The sequence below is a fragment of the Cuculus canorus genome, chromosome 5 (genome assembly GCF_017976375.1).
Source record: "Cuculus canorus isolate bCucCan1 chromosome 5, bCucCan1.pri, whole genome shotgun sequence".
In the NCBI taxonomy this organism is placed as follows: domain Eukaryota; kingdom Metazoa; phylum Chordata; class Aves; order Cuculiformes; family Cuculidae; genus Cuculus; species Cuculus canorus.
The window spans coordinates 64,919,501-64,943,009 of record NC_071405.1 but is presented as its reverse complement, the minus strand read 5'-3'; the positions used below and the strand labels follow the sequence as shown (position 1 = coordinate 64,943,009).

Here is a 23,509-nt window from a genome sequence, read left to right as displayed (position 1 = left end):
TGTGGAGTGAACGTGGAGACAGGCGATAACCCACAGCTCTATCTGCTTGAGTGCAACAACTACACTTTATCTTAGTGCACGTTCTTACACATGAATGATACATTCAGAAGGAACTTCTGCTTTCCCACTAATACAGACTGTGACTGGTCGTGGTCTAATGAAAGTAACATCTGAGTGTAGGCTGCACTTTACTCCTCAAAGATATTTTTGTTTAGAATTTTCATGTAATTCTTCAAGAAAATATTTACTTTCAGAGGAAACAGTGAAATATACTATCTTACAAAACTGTGGTCTGCTCCCTCTAGTTAAAAAATCCACGAAAGCTAACTATGCGTACATGTTCACAATAAGATGTCAGGATTAAACCCTTGTAACTATCAGTTCAAGACTTATATTTTCTATTCAACAGCCATTATCTCATTTTACCAGATCAAGACAACGTGCAACAATGAGAAACACAACGATAAACAATTCTTTTTAAACGCAAAATTCACTGAAATGCAAGTTTAAGAACCTTCCATTCAATTTAATCTTAGTTCTGAATTTAATTGACTCAATAAAGCTTTACCAGTGGAATGATGACACTGCCTCTGCAAGTATCTGCTGAAGAGCAGGAAGATCTACTTATCCACATTATTTTAATATTAGTTACATTTTTTTTCAATATATGAGCTTATTGTCTTTCCTAAGCATACTTTGGATAAAACCTTTGAACTGTTGGAAGTGGCAGAGATAATTTAAAAAGGTATTACTGTCTGCATTTGCATATCTAACACAATGTTTACACTAAGACAAAGAGGTGGGACAACATAACCACTTGCCACAAAACAGCAAGTGAAGCAGAGATATTGGCAGCAGCATCAGTCTATCCTAGAGGAAATTCTGGCTGGTGACTCTTCATAGAACACTTTGTTTTCTCTTTGACCCTATCTAAGGTATATTCTTATGCAGTGGAAGACAGCATTGGCAGATAACTTAAGAAAACTCTGTGGACTGAAGACCTGTCTTTTTCTGCAGGTATTCCCACTTGCGAGCCTGATACCTTTGTCCCAGCATGTAATAGGAGGTATTTTGTGGTTCCCCCTCTGGTGACATCTCGTTGTCCCTATCCCACCCGCCGAGCTTTGTTTATTAACAATGCAACGGGTCTCACACTGCACCATTAGTTCGCCCATCTAGATAACAAGGGCTACTTATGAAAATGCAGCAAAAGATTTTGTATTTCTGTGACTCCAGAACTCTTGGTTCTTGAAAGAATACCAGATTTGGCTTGGAGCTGATCTCTGTCCATTTTGAATATTTTATTATGTATCAGAGTAAATCTTGATCTCACAGTTTTCTTTCACTGTTTTATCTACTGACTTTTAATAAAGGTAACCTCAGAATTATACTGCCTAAAGATCAGAATCAAAGGCACTTGCTGCTAATATGGTGATAATATTATCTTTTTATATCACTTATTCTTTGATAACACAATCAATGAAAATAAAAGCTCTCCCAGAAAGTAATCTCTGTTTGCTCAGTTTTATGTTTTCTCCCATTTCAGTTTGTGATTTCCCATATACAAGGTTTGGAACACACTGCAAGGAAATCAAGACTCTGAAGCCATATGAACATTTAAGACAATATCTGAGGAGAAACACATCCTGATACAGGGGGGTCAGGAATACTACAGCTGCAGTCATTGTGAGGAATGATCAAAGCTCGAATCTTTCTTTAAAAGAAGACTGTTATTAAAATGGCCTTTTATATAATACTAACTGGCTAGTTTCATTAGTGCTACTGCTATAATGAACACCTAATATATATTCATGTCTCCAGATGGTAGAACAGTTCTATAAATCCCATTTAAAAGATGTTCAACCCTGAAAATGTTTTTTGAGAAGATGGAGTTAGTAGCTGCTGAACACTTTTTAGAACTGGGTTAATGTATTTAGATGCTCAGTGCGAACCAAGCTTTTCCAGACAGCTCTCCTAATAGAATCTCACAGCTCTATAGAAAGGCATAAAATGAACTGTGGTCTTCTTAATCCTGTTGCAGACCATCTTTTCTTGAACCGTATCTTTATATCTACAAGTAGATTCTTCATAAGACTCAGATTGGCCCATTAGTATTTTGTTCTTTTATAAGTAATGCTGCATCTTTACTAGCTAAGAGACTTCCTTTTGACTAAAAGGTCATCGATTTACATGGGTGAATTCTCGATCAGTTCTCCCTCTCTGACAAATTACCTTTAAGTCTTCTCAGTGCTGAAAAGTCTGGGGAATGCACGCACTGACATTTAGAAAACTCTTCACATAATGCTTCCTGATGTTGGTTTCTTATTCCTTCTTCACTCAATTAAGGAGGTGTGGCAATAGCCATGTGATGAAATACTAAATTCTGAAGTTTTCTTTCTTCCTACAGAGAAAGGTCAGGATACCTTTCTGGGACAGAGTAAAATGCTTGACAGAAAACACTTCAAGGGGCCAAAATATTATAAGAAGAGAAAAGAATTTAGGCCAAGCTGGCAAGTGTGATATGTTAATTCCCTATGGTTGAGGACTGAATTAAATCTGACTTTACCATAGCCCAGATCTGAGAACTGTACTAATCATTAGACTATTATGCAAAACCACCCAGCTGCCTTCTCTTTCTTCCTCATCTCTATTCCCCTGAAATAGAAGGTGGGTTTCTGCTGTGTTCTTAACCAGCCTATGATACGCTGGGTCCTTAAAGTGATTGATTTTGGAATCATCCTGTTTCTGAATTCCAAGTGATTTTTTCACTCAGGTGATAAACAATGATTTCAGTTTTGGATTAAATCAAGAGAATGGTATCACGAGGTAAACGCAATGGCATAATCTTCTCTCTCTCTAACAGAGTTTCTGGCTCTCTTACCCTCTTGGATTAACAAATCAAAATTCTGTCCAAACCACACATACTGCAAGTGCCCAACTAAGATTTACAAATCATGACCAACTCTACAAATTGTTCTAAAAAAAAAAAAAAAAAAGAAAAGGCAGGAATAGTGTGAAAAAGGCCAATAATAGAACCGTGATGGACATAAAATTTCAACAATAAATTTAGATGTCTATCTTCAAAATTGGCATCCAAAACATTCTAACTTTATGATTTTGAAGTGAAATGTGAGACTGCAGTCTTAGAAAATGTTCAGTTTTAAACAAGTTGGTAGAAAGATACCGTTGCACAAAATGAAAAGATGAATTAATTTAGACTACAAGGACTAATTTGTGAAAAAAAACCATTTATGTAGCTTTAAATATAATTTAAAATATTTTGCTAAACAGTAACCAATGTATGTGGCATAGCTAATCAAATTTGAATTCTCCAATACTGAAATGCAGACCTCAGATATACAACAAAATATTTCTAAACTAATCTTGCTAAGCTGATTTTTTTAATATAGCAATCTACTTATTTTTTTATGCACTCTGTCCACCTGTACTTCAGATTACACTGTTAGGTTTAATAGTCCTCCATAATTTACTAAATAATGAACATTGCTTTGTTCCCTTCATCACAATTTGGCCTGTTGCTTACTCTCCACACTTCTCTTTTGCATGTGAAGAACACCGTGGAGAAAAACAAGTGTAAATAACTGGTCTTGGCAGTGCTAAGAGCTGTGGTTCTGTAAAGCAGCAATGCAGGGCTTACTCTCATATCCAAAGCTACCACTTCTGTGCCATACTTAATGATTTCAGAACTCCTGAAAGTCATACACAAACAGCTGAAACAAAGTCCATTTCACTGATCTCCAAAGACTATGTATGTGCTTTTCCATAGTCCCAAGGCACTTTTCAAAGACACCAAGGCCTCACTTCCAGGCAGAATTATCTGAGTAACCTAGGAAATACTTCTTTTCTCAATAATATAGGCTCAAAAGTCTAATGTCCTATGTAAGATTTTGCTCAGTGCATGATAGCTGCTATATTTACTTCCAGTTCCTGAAGAGTCTACAGTAGACTCATTGCCTTCTGACTGCAATGACTTCAACGTTTTAATGACATCGAGACTGTTTCTTGTTGACAATGAAAGGGCCAAAGGAAGCATCTAGGTAGCACAGCAGATAAAGTATCACTCCAAGTAGCAAGGTACAGCCTGAAGGATTTTTGAGATGCTCTCAACTCTGCTGATGGGTCGCCAAGAAAGTTGACTGCCAGTTTCTTGGGAGATGGAGAGGCAACAGACGCAGGTTATACCAAATTCAGAGACTGTCACAGTGACAAGGGAATCTCCTCATGTTTGTTTATCCACCACAGTCATAGCTTATCACGAGAGGGCTACTCCATAAAACAGTAAAGGAATACGTACGGATATACACTAACACATCTGATGAGCTCACGAACTGGAAACTACCGGCAACTACTGTCTCTCATGATGTTTGGTGCTTTGACCTCTTCTTCATTACACTAATCGTGCTATGTTCAAGAGACCAGTACCAGGCCCTGAAGGGGTGAACAAAGAAAATCCCAGCGCAACCCGACATAAGAGTAAACGTGACAAAATAATAGCAGGATACTAAAGAGGAGTAAAAAAATATATCATCGGACCTGAACAAAGTAGTTTTCAATTAAAGTTAGTTTTGACATACGCCTGAGTAAGTCAGACAACTGAAACATTGACAGTGGGATTCCGTCCACTGTTAGGTGGACAGAATTGTGACACTCAAATGGTGGAAAACAAATGGAAAAAGAGATAAAATGGAGACAACAAAAATCCAAACTAAATACAAAACTACGTTTTATTGGTAAAAAAAATGAAAAAAGACGCAATAGATTTTCAGCAGAGAAAAATATCGGTAAGTGCATCGTGTATCTTAGACAACAGATGTAACGGTAATACATTCTGAGTTTTATGGTGAATGGAACTATAATTTTTTTCCTTTTATTTTGCAATGTGTTTTATCTGCTGACTAAATTTTATTCTTCTTAAGATTTTAGATTTATTCACTGAAAACTGAATAGCTCTCTAGCATTGTATGTAAACTCTGAGACTAAGAATACGAAGAATGGGAAAATCCGTTTCAAGGAGAGTGCTGGGGAACAGTGAAATGGAAGGAGAGAGGGAGGATTAATCATGTGACCACTTTCCCATTTCAGACTTTTAAGGTAGTAGAATTAATGGAAAAAAAGTCATTACCTCCATCTTTACATATAATTCAGGACTAATTAAATCAGTCCAGGAAGGCAGTATAAACAGTGTTCATCTCATGTCAGAACAGTCTGGAACAGCATCTCTTTGAAGTATACATATGCGTAAGCCGATTAGTGTGATTTTTGTTCCAACATTTCTTTTGATAGAAAATTAGTCCTGACTAGATAAACTTGAATGATTAATCAATCTCATTCTCTGACTGTTTTCAATTTTATGTGATTTTCCTGAGGCAGGGATCACTCATTCTGAAAATTAGCTAAGTAGCTTACGGACCACCTCAATCATTTGCTATTGAAAGAAAACATTCATCAGCAGTCCTCAAAGCAGAAGAAAAAAAATGGAGATGTGGTTCTCAGCTCAGTAAAGAGTTTGGAATAAGACATAACCAGTTCACAAAGATAAAAAAAATTGCCACTGCTGGAGGATTGAATCCACAGGGAGCCAAATACCTTTGACAGAGCTAAAACCTGACTCATATAAGATACAGAGTTCCAAGCACACTGTTCCTGATGAATGTATGTATGCTGATTCACTCACAATGAGTCAAGAGCTCAACGGAAGCTGCTAGACAGGAGCCTTTGCTTTTTGCAGAGGGAAAATTCAGTGCTCTGTTGTGTTCTGAAGGTGTGAGACAGTGGCTCCTGAGTCAGCCTTCTCCACCAGGATTCCCACAGGAGCTCCACTGCCCATGAGTCCAAAGAGCGTTTCCTAAGTAAGTGCTGGAGGTCTTCCAGGGACCTCTGTTGCCGAACATAGCCAGTTTTTTCCCCATGAGCTTTGTCAGTATTATGCCACTGTTCTTCCCTTTGATAATTTTTTACAGATATATATCCATAAGGCTCATGGATCTTTCTTGATTTTAATAAAATATATACCTGAACAATTTCAAGAAGCCTTAAGTTTGTCCTGGCACTGGACTCCTAGAAATCAGTGAATAAACTGGTAACATTCCTAAAAGTGTGAGTGACATTCACTGTGGCATTTGAGTTTTATTATGCTAGTCTAACACATCAAATGAGAATGATGCTTAAACAAAGCAGTTCTTAAGACTTGTTTAAAAAAAATATTCACGTGACCCAACTCTTCTAAATGAACACCCAATTTTTCTAAGGCTCACCGAGGCTGCGGATAATTAACCTTCCAAAGGACACAGAGTGCAAATAATGATGCTTTTGAAAAACAGACAAAGTACAGATCATATGGTTGGACACAGCTGAATTCAGCCAAACACTGTCAGTTACAAAATCCTCAAAAACATCAAAAAGCAGAGAAACTAAGACTCTGTATTTACACCTGCCTAGGACTTGCACACTGTTTGTGCAATTTTACTCATGCTGACTCGCTGATATCCCATGGAAAAATGTGGACATCTCCCCCCCCCAATATTTTATCTACAGTTTTAATAGAATCATAGAACGGTTTGGGTTGGAAGGGACCTTTAAATGTCATCTAGTCCAACGCCCTGCAGTGAGCAGGGGACATCTTCAACTTGATCACGTTGTTCAGAGCCCTGCCCAACTTGATCTTCAGCGTTTCCAGGGATGGAGCATCTACCACCTCCCTGGGCAACCTGTTCCAGAGTTTGCTGAATATCATGCTTTTTCTATTTATCCATTCTTTGCGTCTAGAAAAAGCTGGCTTAAAATGATATCCGATCTTTCAAAATTCATTCTGCTCTACCTGTGACATCTCAGTTATTTTTTTAGTGTTTCCATGTGGCATTATCAGGTCTGAGAGAAATGAAATTGTATTTATAGGATAGACATTACTAGTCTGAATTTCAAAAACTGTATTGTAATCACTAGAAAATCCACCTTCTGAAACCCAATGTAGATACATTGAAGAGAGAAGAAGACAATCACATGTCTTCCTTCTGTTCTCACCAACATCTGGCAGAAAATTGTCAGACTTAAAAATACACAGACAAGTTTTCTGGGTTTTTTTCCATTACTATTGCAGCAAAAATATATAGCAAAGCAAGTTCTCTACCAATGTAACTTTGACTTCCTGGTCTTGATACCTTCAGCGACTTGCAAGTCCGTCAGCATGAACAAATACTGAGTGCATTCTTTCAGGTGTTGATAATTAAGGAGCACACAGATAAAAGGTGTGGTGCCTTAAGAAACCACTGATTTGGATCTAAACTTCCATTAGGAACTACTTTAAACATCTTAACATAGAAATCATTCAACAGAGAGACTCCCAGTCATTTCCTTGCAAACATGGCATTTCTACCAGATTTTTACTGCTGAGGTAGTCTACCTCGATGCTATATTCACAGAGAATTTTGGGGGGAAAATGAATCAGGGAATTTTACTTCCAAGCTCCTCTAAATCTTCCTCTGTATACCAAAAAAAAAATGCTTGTGAATGTTTTTAAATGAACATTGACAAGTGAGTTCTTTAAATGCACACACATTCTCAGACTTACTTTCTTGCACCACTCTTTTATCTTGTGTAATACTTAATGGATGACATATTTCATTCCACAAGTTGACAATTTTAAAAATGGGCTATTCCTTCTAGTTTTAGTATACTGCAAAGCCACTGATAGCTACAGGCACTATGAGCGATATATGACTGGAGAAAAATGAGATTACTGCTGATAAAGAACAAGAGACTTTCATATCTTAAAAGAGTCTGAAATCCAGCAAATATGATCCCCAGCAGCAGATGCCCCTCAGACAGACAATGAAAGAAAAATGGTGGAAAACTACTCGCTGTGGGTTGTTGTTTCCTTCAGCCAGAATGGTAGCATTAATAGCTGTAGCGTAGCGTCCGCGCGAAGAAATCTTATGTCTTTTGAAAAAAAACATAACCCAAAGACGACTAAGAGTGTAACCGAGCAGTAATTTTCCACTATGGGAAAAGTGATGTTAGCTGTGACTCACCTTCTTTGGTAAAATCTACCTTTACTCTGGAAGTGTTGCTTTTTTTGAAGGCTATCATACTCTTATTATCAAGGATTTTTGTAACAGTGAACAATCTACTGGAGGTGTAGTACCAAAGCCAAACCTCAGGGTAGAAATACTGTATTAACGATTCTTTAACAAAAAGAATGAAACATATGCAAATGCAAAATAGATCCTTTCTCTGTCTGTTAACATGTCCCTGGAACATGAATGAACATAATGTCAATATTTCATGCTATAGTGCAACCCTTACCTTGTATCCTGATGATTTGATGTGCACTCCTCGCTTGGTCAGTGTAGATTTCATTCGGATGAAAAAAGAGCGCTCTAGAGTGTTGTCAGTGGTTAGTAAACTGGGGCTTGTAGATTCCACTAGGGAATAGAAAAAATACATATATACATAATTTAGATTTTATACATCCCCTCTAAGCTATTTTTCAGGTGCAATCCTTGAACTCACTAAAAATAAATGACTGATGGATGCTAAGAGTGTTGTAATCAATTTACCTCGTTTAGAAAATGTTTACCTAGCAAAAAAAAAAATTGAAAAATATATGTATACTCAGTAAGTCTCATTTTCAAGTTATTTTTCACCTAGAATTTTTAACAGAGCTTTGTCTCATTAACTCTTTCTTGCACAATTTTGGTATGACTGGGGTTGATTTAGCAGAGCATAAGATTGTTTAAAAATTGTGGAGTTCTTTGGTATTTCGTCTTAGGCAAAGTCTTACTGAGAAAGCAATTCTACCTGCTGAAAGAGCAGATTCTGCAGGCTGTTGTTCCCTATTCTCTGCCCCTCACTCTTCTTTTTGAATGCCTCGGTTTCCCCATTACCAATGGTTAATTGTTATCAATAAAGCACTGATCAACCTGAAAGCAAAAAAGCTGGAGCAAATAACATGTATTATTATTATCATCATCATCATCATTGTTAATTATCAGTGACTAATTAGTCGCTAACAAAATGCCTTTGTATTCCAATTGAAGAGATATTTCCTACTTGAAACCATAGCTCTCACCTGTGCTTCTCACTCTCTCAACTGCAACCACTTAAAATAGCCAATAAATATCCTTAGTATAAACCATGATGAAATAGTAGGTACGGCCCTAGTCAGCACTGAGATATTCTTTTTACAATCTCTATTATCACTACTTTTAGCCCTGAAAACCGACCTCTCCCCAAAATACTGTTCATGGGAAAGATCTAGAGCAGCTTACATTAATTCAGCATTATTGGAGATGAAATAACTTTCAGTTTCGGTAATTAACACTGAATGAAAATGTTATTTTGAAATTATTCTGCTGCTGTTTTGGAGAATCGACCAAACTACGAGCAGAAAGTATTCAAATATTTAAAAAACATTTGTTATGCACAAAACCACAAAAAACTTGTTTGTGAGCTAAGGATTATATCAAATTGTCCTTGATTTAACGTGGACACATTTTTTCTGTTAGTGACACTTCAACTGTACTGTGATGAAATAACTGACAACAGTGCCCCTTTCTTTAGTGTCTCTCTTAAGAGTTTTTTGTTTTAGAGAGCATGAATTTGATGTCATTTTAAATGTACAGCTCTTTATCACTCGAGGGAAAAGCAGAGCCATGTTATATTTAGTACTTTCATTTCTTCTGATTAAATATGAATTACTATGAAATTTTTCTCATCATCTAACACACCATAATACGCCAACAGCTTTTTAATACACTATATAAGCACAAACTTCTGCTCTAAGAGTTTAATTTGCCCCTCTAATCCAATCACATCAACCTTATTTCTCTTATCAGAGATTCCCATTTTGAATTAAATGAGCTCATTAGTTTTAATCAAAAGCAGAGAGATCAAAACTTAAACGTAAATGCTTTAGATCAGAACTGTCAGTCAGCCGTGCAGTTCTATTTTACTAAAACACAAGATCTGAGACCCTTAGAACCAATTTTTTCTCGTAAGGGATGCCAAGAGCTTGAAGATGCTATATTCTTTTTCTTTTTTGCTCCCAAGGACAGATTATACATTTAAGGTTAGACTTAATTTAGAGTATTTTTTTTTCATCCTGGTGGAAATGAGAAAGTATGCCATTCTGTTGTTGTCTCTTTCACATTTATTGGTGCTGGTCCTTGGAGACCTGAACAAACGTGAAGCCATCACAAACCACGCAACAAATCTGTCCTCAAAAAATTCAGCTCTGCTCAGCATTATCATCTAAGAAATAAAACTCTGAAAGGAAAGATATGTGTTTCAGAGTTATGGGTAGTGGAACGCTAAAACGGCAACCAGGGTACTAGGATAGCAGAAGTACTGCTAAGATGAAGATCATAATTAATTATTATTTTTATTGTACCGTACTCTACAGTGCAGTACTTAAAGAGTACATTAAGAAACCACAGCATGGATGTTTCCTGCTGTGTGAAGAAATGCTAAAATCAGCTTAACAAGTGTAGTCCAGCACATTATGCTCTAGCACAGGCAATAAGCACAATAAGCCCTCATGTGTTCTAATGGTAATTACATAAATACACAGAAGTGTAATGTTAATTTAACACACAATACCTCACGGTCAAAAAAACGATCAGGCTGTAATACATATGTACCATTCCCTGGCAAGTGAAATTAAAATTTCTTTTTCATACACAGTTTTATGAAAGACAGGAAAATATGTGACATATAGTACAGCGTACTTGGCATTGACATTTTCTAGGCTCGTGTCAGTTTACATCATAAGATTAGCATTATTTTGCTGTTACTATAATATGCAGAAACCTATACAGCTCTGCTAGTGAAAGGTATAAAATGCATATAATTTATCCAACAGAGTGGAACAGTGTCTCTCATATAAACATGTTTCCTGAAGTGTTTGATTTTCTTTAAGAAAAAGTAGCTGAGAATGTATGTGTGAGATGGGATTAGTTACCTAAGAGTCCAGAACAGCTTATGAACAGCTTTCTGAATTTCTCTCAGGAGAGAACCATTACAGCGGAGAGTACAAATCTGCATTCAGAGTAGCACCCGCCCATGGTAGATACTGTAACAATGCTCACAGTGATTATGCATGCAGGATTTTAAAAATAGGATGTGTACAGAACTCATCCGTCGATGTCAGTGAGATCTGCACAGGAATATACAAAATATTGTCCATTATGAGTTCTCAGGAGTTTACTTCAAGTGCCTATCACTCAGCCTTTGCAATTCTTTTTCCAACTGTGTCAAAGGAAGATAGCAACCTGAGGAACATCAGAATGAAACTTTTTTTTTTACAAGAGGATGTTTTTATTTAATTGAAATCTAAGACCTTTAAAGAAGCCTGAAATAAGCAAGGTCCGCTTTGCTTGACACTGCAGTAACTAAAGATGTCTTTTACACTGAAAAACAGTGCTCCTGGGCTGCATTTACTGAGTCTAAACCTGCCGTTGAGTTATAAACCTCTGAAACTGTGAGTTTAGAATGTTAATAATATGATAAAAGTCAAAGCTCACTACGTGTGAATGAAAGCACAATACACTGTCAGGCTTAGAAGTATAAAAAGTAAGTCTGGATCGCCTTAGCAAAACAGATAACTGTGTACTCTGTTGGGAAAGCACTTGCCTTTGTGTCCTTAAATATCTTCAACAGACACCACTAAAGGAATCAACCTCTTCTCTTTCCAGTCCCAAAGCTGCTAATGATTTCTGGATACAAGGCACACGCTTTCTGTTTCAAAGGGCATGAAGCTGCAACCCACTACGCCCATACGAAATTGTCATAAATGTTAAAGCACTAACAGCCACGGAGGAAAACGGGGAGATGGTATGAATCAGTGGCCAGTTCCCCAAATTATTCAGTTACCTCCTCGCAAGCATTTCCTTGTGAACAAGCCTTGTAGCTCGGATGCTGCGATGGGCTTTGCCTTGGGAATAATCTTGCGCCCAGACACCACAAACCAGTCAGGTACTGTTGGAGTCATGCTGGAAGAGTTCTTCTGACGTTAGCAGAACATGTACTGATAGATAAACATGTATATAACTATTTGGAGTACTATTGTCCTTGGCTCTGATCCTGCAGCGATCTGCAGATGTACTCCAGCATCCGTGTGCAGTCTGACTACCTTAATGCTACAGAGGAAACCAACGTAAAACAATGCAAATAATTGCTATTATACAGCAATAGCAGAAGTACTAAGACTGATTCACAAGCACATTAAATTCAGATTAAAAGTGTGTGCCCCAGGAAAAAAAGAAGTTCCAGATTTGATTTATGTCTTAAATAATACAATGCTACCAAAGCAGCCCGAATAAATACTCACCAACTTCTGTTGCTTTTATCCTCACATGTAGCAAAAATAATTGAGAGGGGGAAAAATGCATTTTTACATGCCAAACAGATAAAAGATAAGCTTCTCATTCTTAGGAAGACCGGAAACTACAGAGGGAAAACCAAACACCAAGAAGAATTTGAGGGTGTTGGTGGGAAAAAAAAGCTTATGGTTTAACATGCAGGAAATTCTGGATTTGGTAGCATTTAAGGAAGTTTTCATCTGGCTGTCATTTCTCTTGAAAACAGATATCTATACAGCTTTTAAGAGACATTCTCAAACACCACCTATACAGCTCTTATAAGTGAAACAAAATAAGAGAACATACCAGGGAGCTTGAGTAGTAAACTGTCCTGGTTTTTCTCATTTTCTTGCCTCTTAAAGTGTGGTTTTAATCAGAAAACTGACTCTCAAAAAAGCGCTGTTGCCGAGCTCATCCTCTCTCAGTAGCTTACAGATCAAATCTGATCATTTCATAAGCTAAAAGACAGTTTTGTTGTTTTTTTTTTTCTTTACTACCCCAGGAAATACAAGTCTAAAGCTTCAAGTTAAGACAATATATGTCTAATAAGTGCAAGTTACTACGAAATTATACTTAGCACTTCTCAAAATGCATGGTTTTAAATGAAGTGGGTCCAATCTGCTTGCGGGCTGAACACGGGCAAGTGCTGGAAGCTAAAGCTTGGGCTAGGAAGGTGCTGAAGATACTTAGGCTATTTTGATGAACCACTTGGGCACATTTAGGCACACACAGAGCCCACGTGCGGAGCAGTCAATGAGCATAGACCTAAGCATTTCTACAGGTGCTCTCTCGATCTCACTGGTGTGCTCAGCATCTTGCAAATCACGGACTATTTGAACCGTTTAGTTAACGTGGTGGTTAGCAAAGAAAATGCTAGTTCATTCTTCCAAAGCAATACTATTTCTAAAAGGAACTGTAGGAATAATATTTTTGCTGTGAGCTATCCCTGTCATAAACAGGAACTGGAATTCCTGAATAACCAGATTTGGATCTGAAATTCATGGTACTTGTATCTAACTCAATAAGACTCTTAAATTTCTGGTTTGGTATTTACTGAAAAACTGAAGAAGTAAAGAATTGGACCGCAGGCTTTGGTGACTGAATTCCCTTCTTTCTTTTACACTGGTGGAATAATGCTGGGTCCTGGCCACGGCCTCAAGGAAAAGGGGAAGGCCAGGGAAGCTTTTCCAAAAGCAATGGAAAGAAGGATGACTTCCTCTAAGGAATTTACTGCTAGGTAATGTTCTCAGAAAAGATAATAAACTCTTCTTTCTTGTCAAGTGAAGACAATTCACTTTTCATGATCTATAAGCCTAGTAGAAACTCAAAGGCATAAAACCTTTAAACTCTATCAGACTTCTGTTGAAAGTTGGTTCTTTCAATATTTTTTTTTTATTGTTGTTGTTTGGTGGGATTTTTTTTCTCTCTTATCCCTCCAGATTTTCCAGATCCAACAACTGATGAGATGAGCTGGCACCTGAGATTGTTTCGGGTAGGTTGTCATTATAAAAAATCCTTAATTTTTTTACAACTAAGTTGTCACTGAAGCCCTACATGTGTATTTATTTCATTTTCTCATAATATTAAAAATATATTTACAATTAAAAATATGATTGCTTTTATAATCAAAATCTGTAATTACTAGGCTTCAGTCTACATGCGATGGTGCACAATGCTAAGCATAGATCATAGAATCATAGAATGGTTTGAGTTGGAAGGGACCTTAAAGATTATCTAATTCCACCCCCTGCCATGGGCAGGGACACCTCCCACTAGACGTTTGAAAGTGGGATAAGAAGTGACCAACTCAGATATATACAGCATATCTTTTTAATGTGACAAAAGCATGTGTTTTCAAGTAACACTCAAGTCAGTAAAGTGGCAGTGAATTTAGATACAGTGGTCACAAAAGTGGGAGAACATGTTTAATATCTGATCTGCCATATACACTGTGGATTTACAAGAACTTGGATATAATACAGAAACCTGTTGGCTTGAGCAGTATGGCCACAACACAGTGTAGTTAATATTTTTAATTTCCACAGATAATCTGGATTTTCCAATTTGTTGAAAAATTTCCTCCAAAGTAAGTAGTAAAACCTTAATGCTTAACTATATACAATTTAATGGGACAAACTATTACAAATGCATTAAGAAGAATAGTTTCTTCATTTCAGGGATAAGTTCTAAGTGACCAAAGGCTTAATTCACTTGTCCACACATAGATCTACAGCATTCTTGTGAGCTGCCCCACAGTGTCTGAGATGTGTACAGGAATGGCAGTTTCACACGGGACCTCCAGAAGACCTAAATCTTTCTGGAGGTCCCATATGAAACTGCCGTGTGAAGTCTTTCTGGAGCTGATGGATGCCAAGTGTGTCTCATGTAGCACAAGTTCCCTATATTTGGGAAACTTAAGCCACTAGAGCCTGGTCCCAGTTAAGTAAGCAGGAATACTGCTTATATATATTATCATTTTTAGCATACTGTATAGGCTGTTCCTTCAGGCTTTGGTTGCACAAACATTCAGTCTGGTGTACATGGTTCCACCAGCCTTCAAAATGTACCTGTGTTATCCCCCCAAATACACCAGACAACACTAACCACACCTAAATATATACCAGTAGTCCCTAAAGGAGCTTAATACTGTTTTACCAATGGAGAAGCAAAACTGTGCATGCAATTACTGGCAAAATAAGTTACAGTCACATACAACTACTATACTTATACAAACATAACTTTAATGTGCAAACTGCATTTGTCTGTGATTGTTTAATGCTCATTTTGCAGCTTCTACAAGCGCAAACACTACTATGTGCATACTATACATTGGGCACACAAAAGACTACCTCTGCAGAGAAATAAGTCATGCTTTGAAAAGCTATCTGTATTGTGACAAATAATGAGTTTACTGTGTCTGTTTCTTAATCCAGACTAGGCCCATACACTGGCTGTAGTTATGTAGTACAAACTAAAGTAGAAACTCATTGACAGATTTTCCCTATTCTTATAAAGAAAAATTTTTGAATGTTCTATTATGCTTGTGGAACCAAAATAATATGAACAACTCTTTACTGGACTAAGTATTACTTTATTTAATGCCTCTCAGGGCTTCCTTTCTTTTTCTTCTGCTTCTGCATTTCCTTCTATTTCTTCTTCTAGTATAGAAACATGTCTTATCAGGCTATTAATTCCCAACATATGTAATTTACTTCCCATGTAAACTTTATTCCATAAAATTCATTATGTAGCTGATAAAATATAGAATAAGCTAGGTGCTAGAATTGAGCTATAAATAAAGTGTTGCCAGGATAAGGCTATGAATAAGATTTTTGTTACTCCAATAATTTTGAAAGACTGATTTTAGAACAAATTTTGGTAGGTCAGTGATCTATGAAATACATAGAGCTTCCTCTACCTGTTTGAAAACAACAAAATAAAGATCTGCTATTAAAAGAACTAATCATGGCAGGAAACTTTAACTCTGAAAAAGCCTTTGGAAATGTTACAGTCTACTGGGCTTCAATCCATTATCTAAACATTCACAAATGTATCCACATTCATCCAATAGACCGGAACAACTCTCCAAGAGCTGTTATGGTCCAGTGAGTGAGCGGTACATAAACCATATTGCGTAGGAAGCTCAAACTCGCTATGTTCTTTAAATTTAAAGGTAATCTAATTTACTCAACAGAATAAATAATCTGACCTGACCGGTTGGCTTGGTTTCACGTGAGGTCAGCAACACACATAAATTTTCAGGGTTCATTGACAGTCTGAAAAAATTAGCACCGTTCACTTGCATTGCAGCAATTCTAGTAAAGTTTGAGGCAGAACACATCTAATGGCTTGGAAAGGTCCTGATGTCAGGAGAGTACAGGATCAGAAGTAAGACCACATCCATCCTCTGTTAAAGAATGGGTAAGGAGTAAAGAAAATAGCCAATGAAGAAACAGTAAAGGAAAAAAGGACCCTGACTAGCGCTGAGGGTAAAAACTTGACTGAATTCCCTGAGAGCTCTATGGGCCTGTGAAGAATACATGACCAGATGCTAAACCTCCTTTGAGATATGCCTCGTTTCCACAACTTAAATGATCTTTATACTTACTGATCAACTTATAAACAATTTTGAGCATTTGTTTTCTGCACAAACCCACCAATAAATGCTGATGCTGTTCCTCCTCTTTCATGCCCTCGAAGGATCCACTGAGGGTATTTATTCTCTCTTGCTAGTTTTCTGCTCTTGCGTAGTAACTTGTGAATCATTAACTGACACTCCAGAGCATAGCTGTGAAAATAACTGTGGTTCAGAGCTGCCAATAATGGCCCACTAAAGTTCCTTCCCAGCACATGGCATAAAAAACACCCCCAACAAACATTAAAAAGTCCCTTCTGATGTTGCCTAACATTGCCAGCCAGCCTGGGCTTAAAAAGCACAATAAAGAGGTTGCTTTCCAGATTTTCATATGCCAAATGGGAGGTGCTTTTTGGTGAAGCTTTTCCCTGAGGGAATGAAAAGCAGCTGAGTTACCTCATGCTGCTCAGTCGATGTTTGGATGATCCTACTCCAGGGAAACAGACACAAGTGTCAAAGTCAAGCTGCTGATAGTGGATCTTTCTGTACTCGGCAACTAAGCAGTAGGAAAGTTCAAGAGAAAAAACGGAGTATCATAAAGGCAGTCTTTGAGAGCACATGACATCCAGCAAAAAGCTATTATGCAGCAGCCTGTGTATGCCAAGGAACAAACAGTATGAATGCAAAAAAAGTCACTGTTCTAAATCTTAGGGAAATACTCTCCATAAACAGAGCCACTTGAGGAATCTATTTCTTCAGAAAATACCTTTTGTGCTCCTGGGATATTTGGGGGATTCTATTTTCAATACCTGTGTTCTGGATCTAGTGGAGCAATGCTTTTATCATGACTATAAAATGGTTACGAGCCAATTCCTCATATAAAACAGTCGGTAACAGTGGGGTTTTTTTTATGACAAACATGATGTCAGACAAAGGGCATCAGGACTTAGTCTTTGTACTACAATACAAAATAACAATACATAAACACCTTCGTGAAAGCAGCTTGAAACCCCATGTTTTCTATTAAAAAGTCATGTTCAATCTTCACTGTTGATAGAACAGAATAGCTAACACAGAGAACATTGTATATCAGAAAGGTCAATAGTTATTATGAGCTACAAATATATTTTTTTCCATCCTTCAGGCTGTTTAGCGAATATCACAGCATGAACAGCTGTCTTCTTTAATGCTTTTAAAATTAGAATCCCAAAGAGGAAGAAAAAATTACATTTGCAATGATTGCTCTTTGCTTTTGTAAGTTTACTTTAATACACTATTTTATATACATGAATCTTCCACGCAGCCTAACCAAAAGGCAGTGACTGGTTGCTAGTATCTACTGGATTGCTATATCAGTGTGTATAGAATCCAGCCAAAAAAATCACTTTGCACAAATTGTGTAACCTTGCTGAATAACCTTTCTAGAAAAGAGCGTAGCTACCGGGCATATGTCTAAAACAAGCAGGCAAACATGTGCGAACACAGACTGATCATTACTAACGGCAAACGCTTACTGCTTTAGCAGCAATAAACACAGAGGACCATCTGACCTACCACTTCCTGTCCACACACTGAAAAAGGGAAAAAAAGGATGCTAAGATCGTGGCATCATTTCACCTCTTGTTTTTTTTTTCAAACACGACAGGTTTCTGAGTTCATCAACAACTGCTACTCTTCATTCTGTTCTTTGGATTTCAGTCATATGGGCTCTACCAAATTGTTCCCTTTAGAAGGTTTGAGCCTTATCTTGATCTGTATTTGTGTTTCAAATGTAAACTGGTATTTTATAAATATTTCAAAAAATAGAAGGCAAAAAATAATTTTCTTTATAAAACTATTTTTTATTCAATTTAGTAAAATGTAGCTCATTTAATAATAAAAAAAAGAGTCTGAATTAGAAGCCACATGTTGTTAAGGGAAAAGTAATATAATTGGTGAGAAGAACGTTTCTCCCCATGGGTTTTACTGTTTGGCTCACAGATAACTTCATTACTGGACAGTGGCAATATGTATGGCACTAACTCCTTGACACTGTGAAAAGCGTCACGGCAATATATAGTTTCTTTGGGGGATAAATGGAGATGCTGCAGACTTTGCAGGATGTGCAGAGTCCTGGTTTAATATACCTTAGGAAGTACGTTCGTTCTCCAGCTGCACAGCTCCATAGTTAAGATGACAGTCAAGCAACACTTTTAAAATGTCAGAAAACATACGCTCAGAGAGAATCTACTTATCCACATCAAAAAACCAGGGTGACTAACACTTATTTTTAAAGAAAAAGAATAATGGGAAAAAGCAATATAGGCTTTCCCATCTCTCGCCCCAAGCAAGTAACACTTAAAAATATCCTGTGAATAGAGCTATTACTTAAACATGAAAATACTTATGTCCTCAGCACTGTGCATCCAAATTTATTTCAGGATGCTATTCATACGTTCATCTTTGCAAGATTCACTTTGCAACTGTTCCCTCTCATTTGTCATACAGCAAATCTGACCCAATCCGGGCAGGATGCTAAACCTGCTGCCACGGACAAACTTGCTACCACAGCTGGCATGGCAGGTAGCTGATGCTCTTGGGATGTTGTGCTCCGGTGGTAAGAAGCCCAACTGTCAAGGTTTCTCTGTAGTTTTGTCCCTTATAAAGAGATCTTTTCTGTTCTCGTTACGGTATTTTCTCCTCAGGGTAGCATATGATATTAAAATAGGGCAACAACATTCCTAAGATACACTGAGAGGTTTCTTATATAGGTAAGTCAGTATTTATAGATTCCTTTGCTTATGCAGAACTTAGAAAAAAAGGCTAAAATAACTACAAGCACTATGGCACTGAAATTCACGGAGAGCTGAGAATAGATATCTCGCAAACTAACAGACTAGAGGCTGCTGAAAACAAACACCTGACAGTACTTCCAGCGAGCTGCAGCCATGCATTATTTTTAGGAAACAACTCACTCAAATTATTTGGTGAAAACAAATGTCAAACGTACCGGACATCTTACTTTTATTATATTATTCCTCTTTATTTATTTTGCACTGTGGATTTATGAAGGTTTTTGACAGACACAATCAGAATCTGTCATATTATACAGGAAACAGCATTTAAAAAATCAGCCCTCAGTGCAAGTATTTTGGCAGATTTATCACAGGACTTGAATGGTAAACACTTAACAGAAGGAATGCTACTTCTGTTTATTTATTTGCTTTACTTTAACGGTAGAAGAAATAATTTCTTCTTCTCATAATGCCCCTTTAAGTGAAATAAAGATAATAAGAATAAGATCATCAATAATAATTGCTCTTCCTCTTTTTTGTTAGCCCATTTTTCTATTTCCATGGCACAGTGTTTCCTGAGTTAATTTTTTTTCTACATTTTATTTCACAGCCCTGAAGCTTGCACTGTTTCTTTTTCCTCCAAGTCTGAATATCACCCCATGGATTAACAAATGACTGAGGATTCTCTCTTAAAAGACTCTTTAAAAAAACTGTCAAAATCAGCCTGAGACAAAGATTTATTATGAACTATTTAAAGGGCTTAATATATGTATCCCCAAAGAGCCCTTGGAGCAAACTAAAAAGGAAGAATGGGATTCTCAAAGAATGGGAAAAATCTCCAATGCCCCACTCTCTTCACACCATGATTACTGTTTACTCAAAGGATAAAATGCCGAACCTGTCACACGAAGTCTTCAGAAGCCATATTACTGCTGATGTACAGTGAAAAACCCAAAACAATGAGCCTCGACTGCAATATGCCTAAGAAAGGCAGCTGTAATTTGCTTTCTAACCTGTTCACTAACACACTAATGTGGACACATCTTGTAGAAAGAGCTGATCTCCTGACCCAGACAGCAATCAAACAACTGCCAGAGTATTTGCTGTCACACAAGCTCTGACCATTACCTTAATTATAAGTTACCATATAACAAACCTTCCCTAATGAGCAACTCTTCTCCCACCTGTGTGCCAGCTAACCCTTCTGTCCTTGAAGAGAACCACTGCAGATTATTTTCATTTAAAAAGCATATTCGCCTGCATTTCTTCCAATAGATAAAAATATTGCATATTTTAACAAAGTTAGTCACTTTACTAGAGTGCCAAGACAGTAAATAAAATATACAGGTTTACGCTAAAGAAAGGGAATTAGAAACATACCATACTAACAGTAAATCTTAAGCAGAGCTGGATCTGACCTTTGACTTCATGTTCATACATAAACACATCCACCTTTACATATTCTTTCATGTTTACAGAAGTATATAGAATACTTTTACACTGACATTTGTGCCAAAATCCAGGAATCGCACCACAGTTCACGGTTTACACAAATGCCTGCCTTCCCCCTCTGATACCAACGTTCAGCAGGTTACATTTCTCGCCTAGTTTTTCCTCTTTTGACAGCATTTTATTTTCTTCTATTGTCTGATATTTAGGATATTTCCATTCACATTGCCAGTTACAGGAAATCATACACTCATAAAACAATAAAAGACAACTTCCCTCTCCACAGAAGTTATCTGTGTTGTAGTCCAGATGCAGAACTAGGAAAAACAAGGAATGTTTGAGGCACAGGAATCTGCTTTTGGTCTATCTGGGTTAATAGCCTCTCCTCTTATGGGACAGTTTCAACATTTCACCTGTCCGTGCTAAACACATACCTAAAATAAGCAAATCAGTCCAAAGCATCTCCAGGCTTCCCATCTGCTCTGTGTGCTTGAATAGTGAGCATCAATGTAGAAAGACTTAAAACCGCAGCTATTTATGTCAAAAGAGGTTCAGGAGGAACAAGAAGTGGACATAAATAGCAATCAGAGCAGAGACAACCAAAGAACAGAGTAACAGATGAAACTTCATGCTAACAAGTGCAAGAGGTAGCACACATTTCAAGAAACTACTCCTGTATACGGAGGAGTTTTCAATGACTATAACGAAGCAACAAAAGGAAATGAAAATATCTCAGTGAAAACATCTGCTCTGTATGGAGACCATTATGACTAAAAAGTTCAATGAGATGTTAGAACACAATAAAAAGGAATCTAAAATTATTAAAGAAAATACTACACTGCTATTGTGTAAATTTATAGTTATTGTGTTTAGTTCTGATCATCTACTATTAAAAAACAGAATAAAGGAAACAGAAAGCTCTACTAGAAGGACATCTGAAGAGAGATTAATGAGACTGTAAATATTTAGCTTTGAGAGCAGATAAACAAGAAGTGATGTGAGAAAAGGTACATAAAATAATGAACAATACATGGAAGATAATATAAGAAAAAGATTTCAAATAAATTGAAAAGAAAACACATTTTGAGCTGATAAAGACAAAACTATAAATAGAAATAATTTTTCATCCATAACTTGTAATCTATACAATCCACAACCAATATATACACGAAGAACTTCAAAAGAAGGACTAAGTATCTATGAGGCTAACAAGAATAACCATACTAATCTATGTACAATAAAATTTAGATATCAAGTGTCATGCTTCAACTTACATGGTACAATTACCATTCCGTAGATTTTACATGTGGTTTGGAAATATTTGGTACCAGCTACTCTAAAACACAAGCAAGTGGGGTAAATAGACAATGCTCACTCAAATTATATGAATTCCTGGTCTCCTAAGGCATTCATCTTCCATACAAAGACCTGTGGCAGGAGGTGCTTCTCTTCTTTACTCATCCACCACCTGTCTTAAAATTCCCCGGTAGTTTCTAAGTAATCAGTAGCACAGAAAAAAAATGGAGTCTCTCTAGAAGGAATACACAACTCCTCATCCTTCTCTTTGCTTTATTCGCTGGCTTTCAATTGTAACATTCTGACGCACTTTCTCTTGGTTAAAAAGCTGCAACGTAAAGCTGAATTGTATTAAGTTAGGAGTAAATTCTGAAGCCAAAGAGGTCTGCGGTGAACCTCTTGTCAGTGGTTCTCTTCTTTGAGTACTCAAAAATTCAAGTACTTTCAGCTGAAGTCATTACAGGTCCTTGAATGGACTTAATTTTAAGTGCAACATCCAGAAAACAGGCTGCAAAGCTTGCCCATTACCATCATGGGATTGTTCACGAAGACTCTACGCTAAATTCCATTTTCTCAATCTTTGCAGCTACTCTTTAAATTTAAAAGACTGTTATTGCATAGCTTGTATAAGAATGAAGGCTTTACAGAGAGTAATAATAATCAGACTGTTTTCAAAGAAATTATAATAGAGGTGAAGCATGTTCTATATTGCAATCAAAGAGTTTTGCTGTCAGATTATATTCTGTAGATTAAAGTTATTACTACCATATTTTTAATTTAATCCTGGTACATTTTTTATGGACAGTTATAAGGCAATCAGGAAAGACTACAAGTCTTACACGCCAATATATTCTACAACATACATGCCTTGCTATGTAAAATACAAATTGTAACAGTGAAATGAACATGTTTTAATGGAATATTGCATAAGTAATTTCTTATAGACTACAACATATGACTTGTAATGTGAAATTACTTTTCAAAGCCAAAAGGTGATATAAGGCTGAGAGATCGATCCACATTCCCTTTATAATCTCTTACTGGCTTAGTCACAACATTATATGGATCCCTGTTCTATTGAAAAAAAGTTTCCCATGTCAAGAAATTTAATTTCAAACCAACTTTGATTAAGCAATATCTATATGGGTATACAAAAGAAAACCCATATCTCTAAAAAGCATTTTTTTGTTAAAAAATATACTTATTTTCCTATTTAGGCTCCCCAAATTCTCCTAGAAAATCCCAGTACAGTGCTAATAGTGATTTCATATTAAAAATGTTAGTAGCTTAATATAATCAGGTGTTAGAATAATGATAATGATTACCTCATCATATTGGTAATTTTTGCATTCTGTTAGCAAATTTTGCTTTTGCTAACATGATGCAAAAGTTGTTAATATAATGAGTCTCATTGTATTAGTAACTTTCTATCACATTAACAAAGATTAAATTTGCTAATGTAATATGACAGTCACTAACATAAGATTAGTGCAAACAGAGACCAAAATCTCTGTAGACATCCTAAAGGTAGCGCTGAA

At 36.7% G+C, this 23,509-nt stretch overlaps 1 protein-coding gene across 4 annotated transcripts in view; it reads right to left on the bottom strand.

Moving 5' to 3' along the window:
• Positions 1–23,509, bottom strand: part of NPAS3 (neuronal PAS domain protein 3) — a 605,022-nt gene that overhangs the window by 51,932 nt on the left and 529,581 nt on the right. For all 4 annotated transcript variants that reach the window (XM_054068725.1, XM_054068726.1, XM_054068727.1 and 1 more), the window contains one exon: positions 8,323–8,441. In XM_054068725.1, the coding sequence (XP_053924700.1) occupies positions 8,323–8,441 (119 nt within the window). The remainder of the gene's footprint in view (positions 1–8,322; positions 8,442–23,509) is intronic.